Here is a 13,115-nt window from a genome sequence, read left to right on the forward strand (position 1 = left end):
AATCCAGAAACTTCTCTCTGAACAGAGCCGTCTCGTTGTGCTCAGAGAGGACGCCGAACAACGCCCAGCTGGGGCGGCCCTCTCCCCTCCTGAGGACAGAAGCCAAAATGAGAGGGGAAATGTCCTCAAACAATTAACACACTCCTTTGAGGGTTTTTTCCCCCCCCCCTTTATAAAATCAAAAACCACTGTTTAGACTCCAGCTTTACTGGAGACCCAAGGAGTGTAAGGACATGCTGTAAAAATACACTTTAGAAGCTGAAGCCTTAATCAGAGGCAATGACATTGATTATATACATTTTCCCCCAGACTGAAGCCAACCCTTAATGCCTTAAACTATGCAAATTTAAAAGATGATCACCATAAACTGCACAGTAAATAACATTGTTGTGACTGAATAGATTCCAAATTCTGGTTGAAAACTTTGCCACCATAACAGTCTCTTCTCTTCATGCAGACTAATCCCCATGGTTTTAGACTGTAGGAATTGAGTAGCCTTTAATGTTGGCTTTCAGTGACATTTTCTGGTTGCAGTGTGTTGCCGAGTTACTCCTGTGGTTTTTATCCACTTGTTCAAATGTTTAACAACTGTCATTCAGCAGCTGCAGCATGCCGTGTGGACACAGTGCTGTATGCTGGGGTTTTTCCATGCACAGTGTGGAACTGCAATCCTTTTGCTTCAGTTTTACAGTTTGCACAAAGGATATACAGGAGACTTGTGTGCATGTACACACACACTACACTTAATGGTGCATGCATGATTTTGCTGTGTATACTGTAGAATTACATCCAATGCTTTGTTTTTAGTGTGTGCACAGCAATGATAATACACGTGGTGAATACTTAGAGCTGTTCTATGTGGTCTCTGGTATCATTTTTCATTGTGAAGTACAGACTAAAAGCTTTACTCATTTCATTGCCTGCAGCGTACACTTACAGTGGTATGTCTGGGTTACACTGTGTGGGATCCAGTGGGTTGACTTGACAGTTGCTGTAGTCGTAAGCTCCAACCCACACCTGGTGAGTCAGCTGGAGAGCAACATTTCTCCTGCTAAAGGAAACATCCTGCCCATGCCACAGGTACACCTCACTGCCAAAATCAAACACCAGGACCTGGACACACAAGAAAACAGGTCTACAATGCAACACAACCATATATTTGAGAAACAGCATGAAATCTAAAAGAAAAATATCACAAAGTCAACAACCAAAGTGATTGAGCAACAAGAGACTACTGAAGAGGCTTCAGACCTCAGTGGGGTCAAGCAGAGAGACAGTGGGGATGGAGGCCCATGCTAGTTCATGGGGCACAAGTCTATTCTCCACCAGCCTGTACACACAGTTTGACTCCACCACACCGCGCTCATAGAGCTCATCCTCATCTGGTGGAGCAGCTCCTGTTGGGAGGAATGGACAGAATGCCTCAAGTACAGACCCAGACAAATTTTCAGTGGTTACTCTGCATTGACATGGCCAAGTTGCACCCACTGCAAAGCATAATGGGTGAAAACGGCTAAAAACTGACAAAACTGTAAATACACAAATGGATATACACTCTGCTTCTGGTCATACAAGTTTTTTTATCAAATAATAAAACTGTCATTAAAAAATATATTCTACTTTTTGGGAGAGATTTATGTGCAACCTCTGTATTGTGTCCTTCCCCCAAGAAGTTTCCAGAAGTCCGCAGCCAGGTTACCGTCAGAGCTCAACCCTTCCTCCAGGTGAACAACTTCAGAGGCCTGACAGCCGAGATCCCTCTGGCTCTGGATGAACGATGCCAGCTCAGAGGCCTGAAAAATAAACCTCTTTTAATCACATTCTAATTGGGTATTCAGACTGATCTGATTAAAACAGCTTCCTGCTGTATTTTAATGCAAGGGGCTACATTGGTCAGGGGGGTGAGGGGTTAAAGGGGAAGTGTTATAGGCATGTACAACTTTGCCATGTTGTGATGAGTCGACACGAGTGGCTTCATTGACGTTTACATTGTGTTTTAGTTAGCCATGTTGCTAATGTAGCCAATTCTGCCACCAGTGTGCCAGCACTGACAGATTTAAAAAAAACAAAAGCCATTTAATATCCACTACTAACAAAATGCATGGTGTGTCATTATGGTGCATGAACTATGGTCCAAATTTGACAGTGAACAGTAGTTTATGCTCATGCTAACAAGGCAAACAAGAGTCTTTGTCCCTTGGACATCCACGTCCAATGTACATGACTGGTCAATGCAGCACCTTTGCCAGATGAGGTCACCGTCCGGTGAATGTTGAACCAGCTTTTTTGCTGCATAATTTTACCGGAGCCGTGTGGTGTTGAAGCTGGCTGCAGTGAACACAATCCTCATCCTCATACAAATGAATGGGGAGGGGCTGTTTTTTTTTTTTGGGAATGCAGCCTAAGACAGACGTATGGTAAAGGGGAAATGACTGAATTCCTGAAGCAGTGTTGCTAAAAATGCATTCTGATCGCACCTGAGGAGAAAGGGTTTGTGACCCAAGCCCATGTTTATCATATAGTAGCTCATTTTGAGAGCAGCTGTTACCAAATACATTTGCTTCATAGTATTTATATAATTTTGATCAAGAAAACTGACTAGAGATATCAAGACAATGTAGTGTCATGATTAAAAGTAAGAACATGATGCAATGTTACTGTTCTTGTCAGTACCTTGGCTTTCTCTTGCTCATTGGCAAACTCTCCACTCCACAGGATGCAATGCTCCTGAGTCACCAGCAGGAAGCAGTCTCCACTGTTCAGCGACCTTGCAGAGGGCTCCACCAGACGCACTTGGACATGCCGCCTACCTGTCACCACAGGCAGTAGTTACTCTAAACACAAAAAGATCCTCAAGCTGGCACACATGTACAGTACATGCACAAGCCAAGTCTTTCCTGACCTTTGATGTGAATGAGCATCAGGCTGCTTAAGGGAGGACAAGACATAGATACAGGATCTGAGGAGGAGATGAAGTCTTCTGATCTGGCAGGATGTGATTGTGCCACCGAGGAGTTTTTAGACTCTGTAAAGAGGAATGAACACAAAATAAGAGATAGAACAAAAAAAGAAGGGAAATAAAAAGAGAGAGAGACACTCACTGTTCACTGCCTGGATCCTCTCCTCAGCAGCTGTGTTGACTCTCTCTGCCATGTAGTCCTGCCTGACGTCTTCTCTGGCTGCGAGAGCCCTCAGAGGGTTTCTGGAGCCCTGAGTCCGACGGGATGGGCGCACCGACCGCCTGTGCTGTGCTACTGCTGAGGTCAGTCTGTACCACGCATGTGACAGTACAGAGTTACTAGTTTCTCACCTCAATGAGGATGCACTTGTTATTGTGATTCATTGCTAACAATATACAGTAGTCAGGTAAAAAAGGGCTATTGTGAAGATGATCAGAGCAAACCTTTGGTTTATAGTGCAACAGAGGGGGCAATTAGGCCACACGGGTTTTACTGGGCAGCCTGTTGTTGAAGGGTTAGCTATACTAGCCATGCTCTAATCTACAGAATAAGAGAAATGTTTGAATAACAAAATATCTGAAACAGTTTTTTAGCGAATTTATATACCCAAGGAAAAAAAAAATTGAGACTAGTTCTCATTCTCATGATGACTTCCTAACCCATTCACAGTAGGAGTCACCAGCAGATGGCAGCATTACAGCACAGACACACTTTGTAACAAAGATGATATTTTATAATAGGAGTCTGTAGCACATCAGTCATACAAAGTGAAATAACCTTTCAAATTTACCAATTCAGTTTCATAAATGATTATTAATAATGAATGGAGAACTTCAGGAAGTTACCCTTAATAATAAAACATTTAAGTCCATGGTAAAAATCAGACTCACATGGGCGTGTTGGTCTGGCACAGTACATCCAGGTCCTGCTCACTCTCTGTGGCAACATCATCTCCAGAAGGTGGGAGGGCACATGCGGCAGGAGGTGACCGATCGTTGTAGAAACCTTCATCAAATGCGTTTGATTCATCAACAGCCATCTCCTCCTTCACCTCTGGTGGAGGCTCTGAGTGTGGAGAGTTCCGTGGAGCTGCCAGGAATAAATGTAAACTTTTAAAAATGCTTGACACTTCAACAACGTCTATCAGTGATCCTTTACATTAAGGACTCTGGGCTGTTCATGTTTCAATATTACCTTCAAACTGTAGCACAGGCTGCATGGAGATTTCTGTTAAGCAAATAAACAGTTCAGAGAGAAACAAACAAGCATATAGTCTTAGTTTTTTTTTTTTATATTTAGACCAATTCTGTTCTACCTTCATATGGGCATGTTGGAACTTCAGCAGAGTGTCTCTTGTTCTGAGAGGTGTCATGTCTGTCTGATTCTGGGGATCTAAGACCTAACAGGTGGGAAACATAGTGGGCAAGGGTCAGAGAGGCCAACACAAACCCAGGAGGACAAGACTAGAAGTCAGAGCATGTAAACTCACTTCTCTTGGCCATACGTCCGACTCCCTGCTCCTTTCTTTCCTGCTGTGCATTCATTTCCTCTGCTTTGTCCTTCTGAAGTGGTTCATCTTCAGCTCCTTTATCCTATACATCCAATACACCTGTTAACATGAGCTCTTGCTCAAAAATATCAAAAGATTCAAAGTTAAAATGCAGGCCTGCATCACCTTCAGTCTCCACTGAGGCCGAGTCTGATTCTTTGTGGGGGAGGAGACTTCTTGCGCCTCAAAAGCCAGATTGGTCTGCAGGTGAAGTAAAAACAGAATATATGGATAATACAGTTACAGGTGGATTTTTCAGTATAGGACAGGTGACTGTTCATATTATTAGATCAATGTGTTTGCCGTTACTTTGTACACAATCTCAAGAACACAAAAAAAAAGCAAGCATCTTAACACTTGACAATCTTCTGGCTGGAAGTGTTACAGAAATGTTGGTCAGTATACGTTATAAACAGAATTGCAGGGAAACCTCACACCCCTTAGTGATCTTGCTCAAGTTCACTGTTAATATAGCAGGAGACAACTTGTATGTAAAACATGCACTTTGGGTTACAAATAATACTAAAGCTGAACTTGGCTCTTTTTATGCTGTAGCAGGTTGTTAAAAATCAAACTTGAACTGTGGGTTTTTTTTTAAATGTCCAAAGGGAATGACAGAAAACCCACAGGTGTAGAGCACTAAAAAAAAAGAAACATGGAAACCAGGATGAGAGCTACAATGCATCCCTTCAAAACAAGCATCGTTATCAAACAGGAAACAAACAAACACTCTATAGAGCCGACTCAGCACGAGTCCACCTGAGCCTGTGCGATGACAAAACACTTTCACTGCAAACCAAAAATGAACAATTTTATCTGCCATGCACTGGGGCTCACACTATTACCTGATTGAAACACATGATATATTGGGGTGTACTGCTAGAATAAACAGAGGCAAAGACGGGTTCCTGGGAGAGAAAAGGAATGGGAGGAGAGTGGGGCTGAGGCTCGTTTAAAATTAGAACAAAAATCTTATTCTTCATGAAGGAGATGTAGATGGATGTATGCATTTCAAAGCATTATTTAAAGACTTACCCAGCACTGAGGGCTGACACTCTCAGCATGACAGTTTCCCATCTCTTCCTACAGAGGACAGTGAGGGGGGAAAACAGGAGGTCAGATCATAAAACACCTAAAATAAAAGGTTACTACATTTATAAAACTAAAAACAAATTAACAGAACAGGAAAAGATGAAAATCAGTACACTCATACATGTACACACACATACCGTTTGCACTTGTGCAGGTGAGACCATAAGGTCATAAAAGGGTCAATGTTTAAGTACCAGCATAATCTGTCTGTTTGCATTCCACAGCACACCGAGTCAGCCAAAACCAACTCGGTGCATAAACACTAGACAGCCTGAATATATTCCCCAGCGTGATCAAGACATTTAGCACATAACAAATCCAGAGCGCTGTTGCTAAGAGATACTATATCTGGTTTCACTGGAATGACAAACACCCTAATCTAACCAACAGCCCTTTCTCATTCTGGATTTAACAGCTGGGACGAAAAGTGAACCCAGTAACCTGAAGATGCAACTTTTGAATTTTATGCTGCTGTTCAGTGAACTTTAAGACCGACAGTGATGTGATCTCATGTTACTGATACAAAGAGGGCGATTAAGCCACTGTAGCAGCAAGAGTCATTTCCAGTTGGCCGAGTTTACTTTAGGGTGGCACAGAAAGTGTCATTTTTTCCCCCCTGTACGTTGCTGCATCCTAGGTTGAAGAGTCACCATTTTAAATTACTCATTCAATCTTTAGGCAAACAGAGACTATACAGCAAAATGTGACCAACTTTATGACATGACAACAGTCTGTATTTGATATATGTACAGTCATCGAGGCTAGAAGACTTCTGCTTGTGGCTACCATTGGGATATATTGTGTGAAATAAGCCTCAAACTGTCCCTTCTCCTTTTATTTTTACAACCAGCATTTCTGCCGTTTGTTCTGAGTGGTCTCATAACGTCAACTGTCCCGTATTGTTCTTACATAAACATTCCTAACAAAGTAGGTAGACTAAAAACCCAAAAGAAGAAAAACTGAAAGCAGTAAAACAAACTACGTGAATGTTGAGCACATGCAAAAACCTCATCTTGATTTTAACTTCTTCACAACTGAAGAAAGATAATGTAACTCCTGCACAACATAAAATGTTCAGTAGGCTGACATCTTAGCTTTAGACATGATTGGTTCTCCAAAAGAAACATAAGGTTTTAGTCCATTTGCCACAGCTAACTGCCCCCTCTGTTGCACTATAAACCAAAGGTTTGAAACACTTCCATGTTAACAGCATGGGAGTGTTCAGGTCATTAAAATAGTTATGGATTATAATCATGTGAGGATTAAAACACTATACACCAAAAATATCACAACATCCATTAAATTTAGATGAATTTACATTTAACAGCGGCTGATGTGAGGCACCTGTATTTTACTTTCTTTTTAACACTTCCACATAATTAAGTCAGATACAGACCATATATTTGAGCTTTCAGAAGGTTTTGCGGTCATAATTACAACCTGGAAGTTGACATGAAACTCATAATTAAGACAACTATGACGTTGCCAGAGGTTGCCTCTGCCAAGGCCGACTTTGAGACTACACGACCTGTTAAAGACGATGCTCCTTCCTGTAACGATTCTACTGTAAACCCACTCAACTATCCTTCTGTGCTGACAGTCTGAAAAGCACTGGCTTCCCTTTACAGACTGCAGAGTTTGCCTTCCCTTTACAGAGTTTCTGATTCTGCAGCTGCTACTGGGTCAATTGAGATTTTCATTTCACATAGCAATTTTAAAAACTTTCTATGTGACAAGCCTTTATTTTCTTACCTTACTAGCGCTGGTGTCAGATGTGTCCTGTAGGTCGGTGCTGACCTGAACTTGTCCTGTGGCTGATGTTTCTTGAGTCATTGTCTTTGCCCTCTCCTGCTCACCCTGTTGCCTTTTGGACAGATCAGAGAATTCAATGTAGTTTTCATAATAAAAACTGTTAATGGGTAAAATCTATATTATAGTCACATGTAAATTTGATCATTTTTGTATTCAGGGCTCCCCTACAATTATTAAAGCATATTCACACAAGAACCAAATCAAGGACATCCTATATAGATGTAGCACCAGCTAGCTAGTTTTTATCAGTTACTTACTGGACCCTGCCAGTGCTGTCCCAGACTACCAGCTCCTGTGGCTCGCTCTGACAGGGCTTCTCCTCCTGATGAGCGTCAGGCTCTGACACGGCTCTTACTGGCGTACAGGCGATGGTTCCCCGCCTGTTTCGATCTCTCTGCCTCCAGGGAGCAGCACGCAGCGAACCTCCCTCCACACCTGAAGCCTCATGTCTCTCTCTCCATGGAGCTGAAGAAATTTCCTGCCTCTCTGTTTCCTCCATCCTCCCATGCGTAGCTACATCTCTGCTGTTCAGTTCATCCATCTGACTGCCTTCCATCCCGCTCCACTCTGAGCATCCAGAACGGCTTTTCTTCAGAATTCCCGTCAAACTTGACTCAGATTTGTGGCACTGTAGACCCTGCTGGGTGATACTGTACTGTCCAGGCCCGCTGTGTGGTCTCGGCTGGGATGGACGCACCTCACTGGGTGTAAGATTGACAGCCAAGGCAGGAAGCTGTATGGGACCTTTTTGGAGCTGAACAGAGTGAAATTTAGATAAGCAGTTAAAATATACTTTGGGCACAGAAAAGCACAATTTAGAAACATGTCAACTAATTATAAATTAAGTATTAACTTTATGCACAAGGTCATAATTGACTAATTTACTTGCTAGTCAGCCAACACCAAGTTCAGACTGGAAGCTGAATTTTGTACACTTTGATGCAACCAGGCATCACTGGGCTTATTCTGTCTTAAGTTTTGATATTTTTTTCCAGAGGAGAAAATAACCACCTAGTTTTTGAATATGTGGTAAATCTATCCAAGTAATGCCAATTACAAATTTGTCTGCAGTGTTCATACGTCACCATTCGGTATCGCCTAAGCTCTCTTAGAACCTCAATGGAGGTAATGCCAAAAATAGTACCAGGTACCATCCCCAGTACTTGACTAATGGGAAACACAGATAAGGCGAGTAGAGTCAAGTTGAGCTGAGCCATTAGACCCTCTAGTGGCTGAAAAGAAATTAGGAGGGCCGGCTATAAAAGCACTTTCTTCCATGTTCTTTTACTGTGTGAAACGAGCACCGTAAATATACATTTGATTGAAAGACTTGATTGTTCCGTTTGGTTCTTCTTACTCACCAGGCCAACCTCTTCCACAGTGATGGGCTGTGTGCGGTACCGAGCCCCCTTCTGCCGTCGCCGCTCTGGGGGCCCATCAGCATGGCCTCCACCCTGCCTCTGCGGAACAGAGAGACTGTTGAAGAGGGCCAGCTTCTCACTCATGCTGAGCTTGCAGCTCTCGTCAGCATCTTCCACTGGCTCAGCCTGCACAGACTGGGGCTCCACTGGTGGCACTGGTTTGAGGGTGCTGAAGGCGAGAACAAACACATGATATAAAACAGGCTTATAACTCCGGATAAAGCTGGTGATACTACAATTTAATGCTCAACAATAAATCCTACAAAACGAGCATAGCCAACCAATGAACTGATCCTAGTAACAAGCATTGGGAATTAATTAAAACCTTATAGGTTTTACTCCTCTGTGCCATAAAGCTCCATTGTTTTGTTTTTAATTGTTTTGGATGTCACTGAATCACACTGTTAAAACTGCAAGTCATGCTGCTTCATTACAGTGAACACAGTGAAGTCTATTTTGCACAACTCAAGCATGAAAAGTGTATTAACTGCCAGTGAAGACAGAAAAATGTGATAAAAGCTAAGCTTGGGGAGTAAACTAATAATACGCTACTATACGTATGTGTAGTCCTAACAGTGAAGTGAATACCAAACAGTGGGAGGCCTCAACATTGTCCACACAGCCCACCTGACTGAAACCATTTCCTCACTGGTGACTGGCTGAGTCAGAAAGCGAGGGTCGTTGCTACGTCGCAACCTGCGTTCATGACGAATGCTGCCTGAACGAGGCATCAGGAAGGACGAGGCCCCAGGGGCTGCAGACTTCTCTAGTTCCTACAGGTGAGGGGGAGAAAGTAGTTACCGTCATCATCAACGCATCTATTCAACCAATAGCACCCGTCTGCTAAATAAAACAAACCACAAAAATAACAGTGGAAACCCCCTCCCCTGATGTCTCCTGTTCTACTTGTTGAGACAGAAGTGGGTCAGATAGCCTGTGAATAAAGCAGCTAGCTATAAATTCAAGCATGTTGGCTACATGGATAAAATACCAGCCCAAGAGGTCGCAGCGTAACCAGAGCTCTGCTGGTGTCAGTTACCTCTCCACCTGCCTCCACAGGGCAGCAGACTAATAATAACAGCTGCTGTGGTGGTTACTGGCAGTACAGTGGTGGGCATAATTTCACTCAACGCTTCATGACTACAACTGTGCCCAAGCTAAAATGTTGGAATAGAACTGTTAACTGTGTTGCCTCCACCATATAGAAACCAAAGCTCAGGGACACTAAAGGCTCCAGGCCTGTTTTGGATATTTATTCATCCAATTACCTTTTTTTTTGTTTGTTTGTTTTTTTTTAAATTACGTACAGATGGTCACACTGTAGCATCAAACTAAACTGTGCAGCCAAGAGCAGCACCTGTTTGATCATTCAGCATGACCAGGTTGTGTTCTGCGCACTCAGCACCAGCTCACCACGCATCTCCGACTGCAAGTGAGCAGCCGACGTGCCCATCAACGACAGATGAAGTTCACTTTCATTACATTTCTCATTAGGGTATTAACCCAGAATGAGATATCACCACATCAGACATCTGGAACCATTAATCAACCATCTCTGACAGTAAATAAATGCACATCTCCATAACATTACATGGAAAAGCAAGGAATAGACATGATCTCCACACTGACTAATATCTGCCAGCAGGTGCTAGGATTGTACACAACATTTATAATATAATAAAAAAAACACACAGGTTATGAACAGTAACAGTCTTGTTTGAGCACCGAGACCAACACAGACTTACCTTAAACAAAGACATCTTGGCTGCCACACTCATTTTAGCTCGGTCATCCATTTTCACATCAGCTGTGAGGAGAAAAAAATATATATTTTATATATAATAAAAATTAGATCATTAAGCTCTGAAAATAAGCGAACATTTAGTGGTTATGCCTCAGGCATTATCTGACAGTCAGCAGCAGTGATAAAACTAAACAGCAATTCCCAGAGAAGTGCAGCTTCAGGTGACAATTCCCAATATTAAAAAGTACTGCAAGTAGATTTACTCAAACTAGACTTCAGTACAGTTAGGAGGTAATTGTACTTTAAATGCAAGACACGTATGTGTAATAAGAGTACTTCTGCATTATTGTGCTGGTACTTTCCATTCAAGAAAATTATCACTTCTACTATACATTCATTTTTAAATGTAGATTTCATGTCTCCAGTCAATCTACATTTTGCACCAGGGGCTAAATTTGATAAGCTTCCCACTTGGTTACACAAAACCACATCATCTCTGAAAGGGATTTTTTTTTTTTGGTACTGTTCTTACATAGTGATCATTGTGGGCTCTTGAGGCTAATCATGCCTTGCTATGAAAGCAGGGCTGCAGACTAAGAAAGTAAAATCAGGCGTCACTAGTCTCCTTTTACTGGCGCACGTGCCCCAGTATTGATCTGCTCTGCCCCTGCAAAAGCACATGTTCAAGTTTTAATGAGCTCCTACATTTGGAAGTGGATTAATAATAATGGGAAAAGATTTGATTTATTGTTCTAAGCAGCGGTGGTTAGGGTTTGTAAACCACTGTGTGCACATACGCACCCTGTAGCACTGCAGCAATCCATGCAAAACAAAAAAAAGGAACGGACTGAGGCATGTGATGGGGACTAAATTGGGTTTTTGAATAATACCAATAATCTTATTTTGACTCAGCCACTACTGACTCTCCTGTAGACAGACATAAAAAAATTCTTTAGAGGAGGTCAAGACAGAGAACAGGTTTGGAGATATGAGGGTGAGAGGTAAGACCTGGCTGTAGCTGGTAAACAAGGTCACGTTAGTTTAGTTGGCTAGTACGTAAACGGGTGCAAAATGTTGAATGTGAAGTAATTTAGAGCTCTGTACATCAACGCTATATATCAGTGTAAGAATGAATAATACATGACATGTTGTCATCATGTTGGGAATGTTCTTAATGCATGTTAAAAGCTTAATATCTCCACATTTTACCTTTACCTGTAGTAGTTGTAGTAGCATTAGTAGGACAGTGGAATACTGGGCTAAGCAAGGATTAGTATGACAGTGGAATACTGGGCTAAGCAAGGAAAGCTCATGTAGCACATTTCATTTATGCAGTAAACATTCAAGGGGGAAAAAAAGAAAGAAAAGTGTGATTTGACTAACAGTAGAGCTTGATATCTAGAAACGCCCCTGGCTAAGAGCCATCTTGCACCTGGCACACAGAAACACACACTGATCCCTTTGATCCGGAGGTGCTAAACTACCAGCTAGGGATAAGGAAAAACAACTCAGCTTACTGGATAAAATGCAGGAAGCATGGACAGTTTTTACAGGACATTTAACTAGATGTTTCATGACACATCTTAAAACGATCATCCTTTGTTGCATTTGGTGAGTTAACGTCAAGTGGCAGAAGATACATGGTATAAATTCTCTCTGTCAGTCTTAGTAAAGATTTTCTTGTAAACTTTTTATGGTGGGATTGCAAGCAGGACTGGCATAGCATTGCTCTGCTGCTCACTGAGTTTTATGACATGTAAATCTGTCATCACTGAGAATAAACAGTATAACCTGATGAAATTCATGAGCCATTTCATGAGTTTATGCAACTGTGCTAGTGAGAAATGGCATGCAACTGGTTACAGGGTGCGTGTACTAGCACAACAGATCGTCTCTTAACACAAGAAAATTTATGATCACCACCAGTAAGAAGATAGCTTTACCTTTACAGTTCTCCTCTTCCTCTGCACCCAAAAGCCTAGAAAAGAGAAAAAGATAGTCACCAGGAGAAATATGAACAGGGAACGATATAGCTCTAATCTTCAACTCCTGCTTCAGGCTCAGTACATGTCTTTGTGCTTCAGCATGCAGTTCCAGCAATCAAGATACTGCATCATATTTGCATGTTCAGTAAGTCAACACTGCAGATGCCATGAGGAAAGAACACATGCAAACCACAGGTAAAAGGTGCGGCACCTGCCACACCTCAAAGTTCAAGTGTATTTTTATTAAAGGACCAAATATCAAGCACCCCAACAGTAATTTGCAAGTCATGTGTAAAAAAGCAAAAATCAAGAATAGCGTTTTTTACAACATGATCATTATGCGGCATCAGTCCTCAGCAATTTTGCTGATTGTCCTCAATCATTAAGTCAGTGGATTTTAAAGACACTCATGCAGTCTTTTAAAAATGTCAACAGAACCCTGCAAACAGAAACAACTTTGAGGAAATGAGGAAAAAAACAACAACAAAAAAAAAAAAAAAAAAAAAAAAAAAAAAAAAAAAAACCTAACAACCTTATTTCACGAGCCCCCCC

General features: G+C 41.9%; 1 protein-coding gene across 1 annotated transcript in view; it reads right to left on the minus strand.

The window, feature by feature from the left end:
* Nucleotides 1–13,115, minus strand: part of svilc (supervillin c) — a 22,585-nt gene that overhangs the window by 4,881 nt on the left and 4,589 nt on the right. The window contains exons 5-24 of the mRNA XM_020605449.1: nucleotides 12,646–12,686; nucleotides 12,522–12,556; nucleotides 10,580–10,641; nucleotides 9,462–9,607; nucleotides 8,775–9,003; nucleotides 7,671–8,167; nucleotides 7,354–7,465; nucleotides 5,545–5,592; nucleotides 4,636–4,710; nucleotides 4,450–4,552; nucleotides 4,276–4,359; nucleotides 4,155–4,187; nucleotides 3,851–4,049; nucleotides 3,102–3,268; nucleotides 2,903–3,025; nucleotides 2,674–2,810; nucleotides 1,646–1,793; nucleotides 1,252–1,397; nucleotides 938–1,113; nucleotides 1–89 (exon numbers count right to left, since the gene is read on the minus strand). Coding sequence (XP_020461105.1) covers nucleotides 1–89; nucleotides 938–1,113; nucleotides 1,252–1,397; nucleotides 1,646–1,793; nucleotides 2,674–2,810; nucleotides 2,903–3,025; nucleotides 3,102–3,268; nucleotides 3,851–4,049; nucleotides 4,155–4,187; nucleotides 4,276–4,359; nucleotides 4,450–4,552; nucleotides 4,636–4,710; nucleotides 5,545–5,592; nucleotides 7,354–7,465; nucleotides 7,671–8,167; nucleotides 8,775–9,003; nucleotides 9,462–9,607; nucleotides 10,580–10,641; nucleotides 12,522–12,556; nucleotides 12,646–12,686 — 2,650 coding nt within the window. The remainder of the gene's footprint in view (nucleotides 90–937; nucleotides 1,114–1,251; nucleotides 1,398–1,645; nucleotides 1,794–2,673; nucleotides 2,811–2,902; nucleotides 3,026–3,101; nucleotides 3,269–3,850; nucleotides 4,050–4,154; nucleotides 4,188–4,275; nucleotides 4,360–4,449; nucleotides 4,553–4,635; nucleotides 4,711–5,544; nucleotides 5,593–7,353; nucleotides 7,466–7,670; nucleotides 8,168–8,774; nucleotides 9,004–9,461; nucleotides 9,608–10,579; nucleotides 10,642–12,521; nucleotides 12,557–12,645; nucleotides 12,687–13,115) is intronic.

This window comes from Monopterus albus, unplaced genomic scaffold (genome assembly GCF_001952655.1).
Source record: "Monopterus albus unplaced genomic scaffold, M_albus_1.0 scaffold70.1, whole genome shotgun sequence".
In the NCBI taxonomy this organism is placed as follows: Eukaryota; Metazoa; Chordata; class Actinopteri; order Synbranchiformes; family Synbranchidae; genus Monopterus; species Monopterus albus.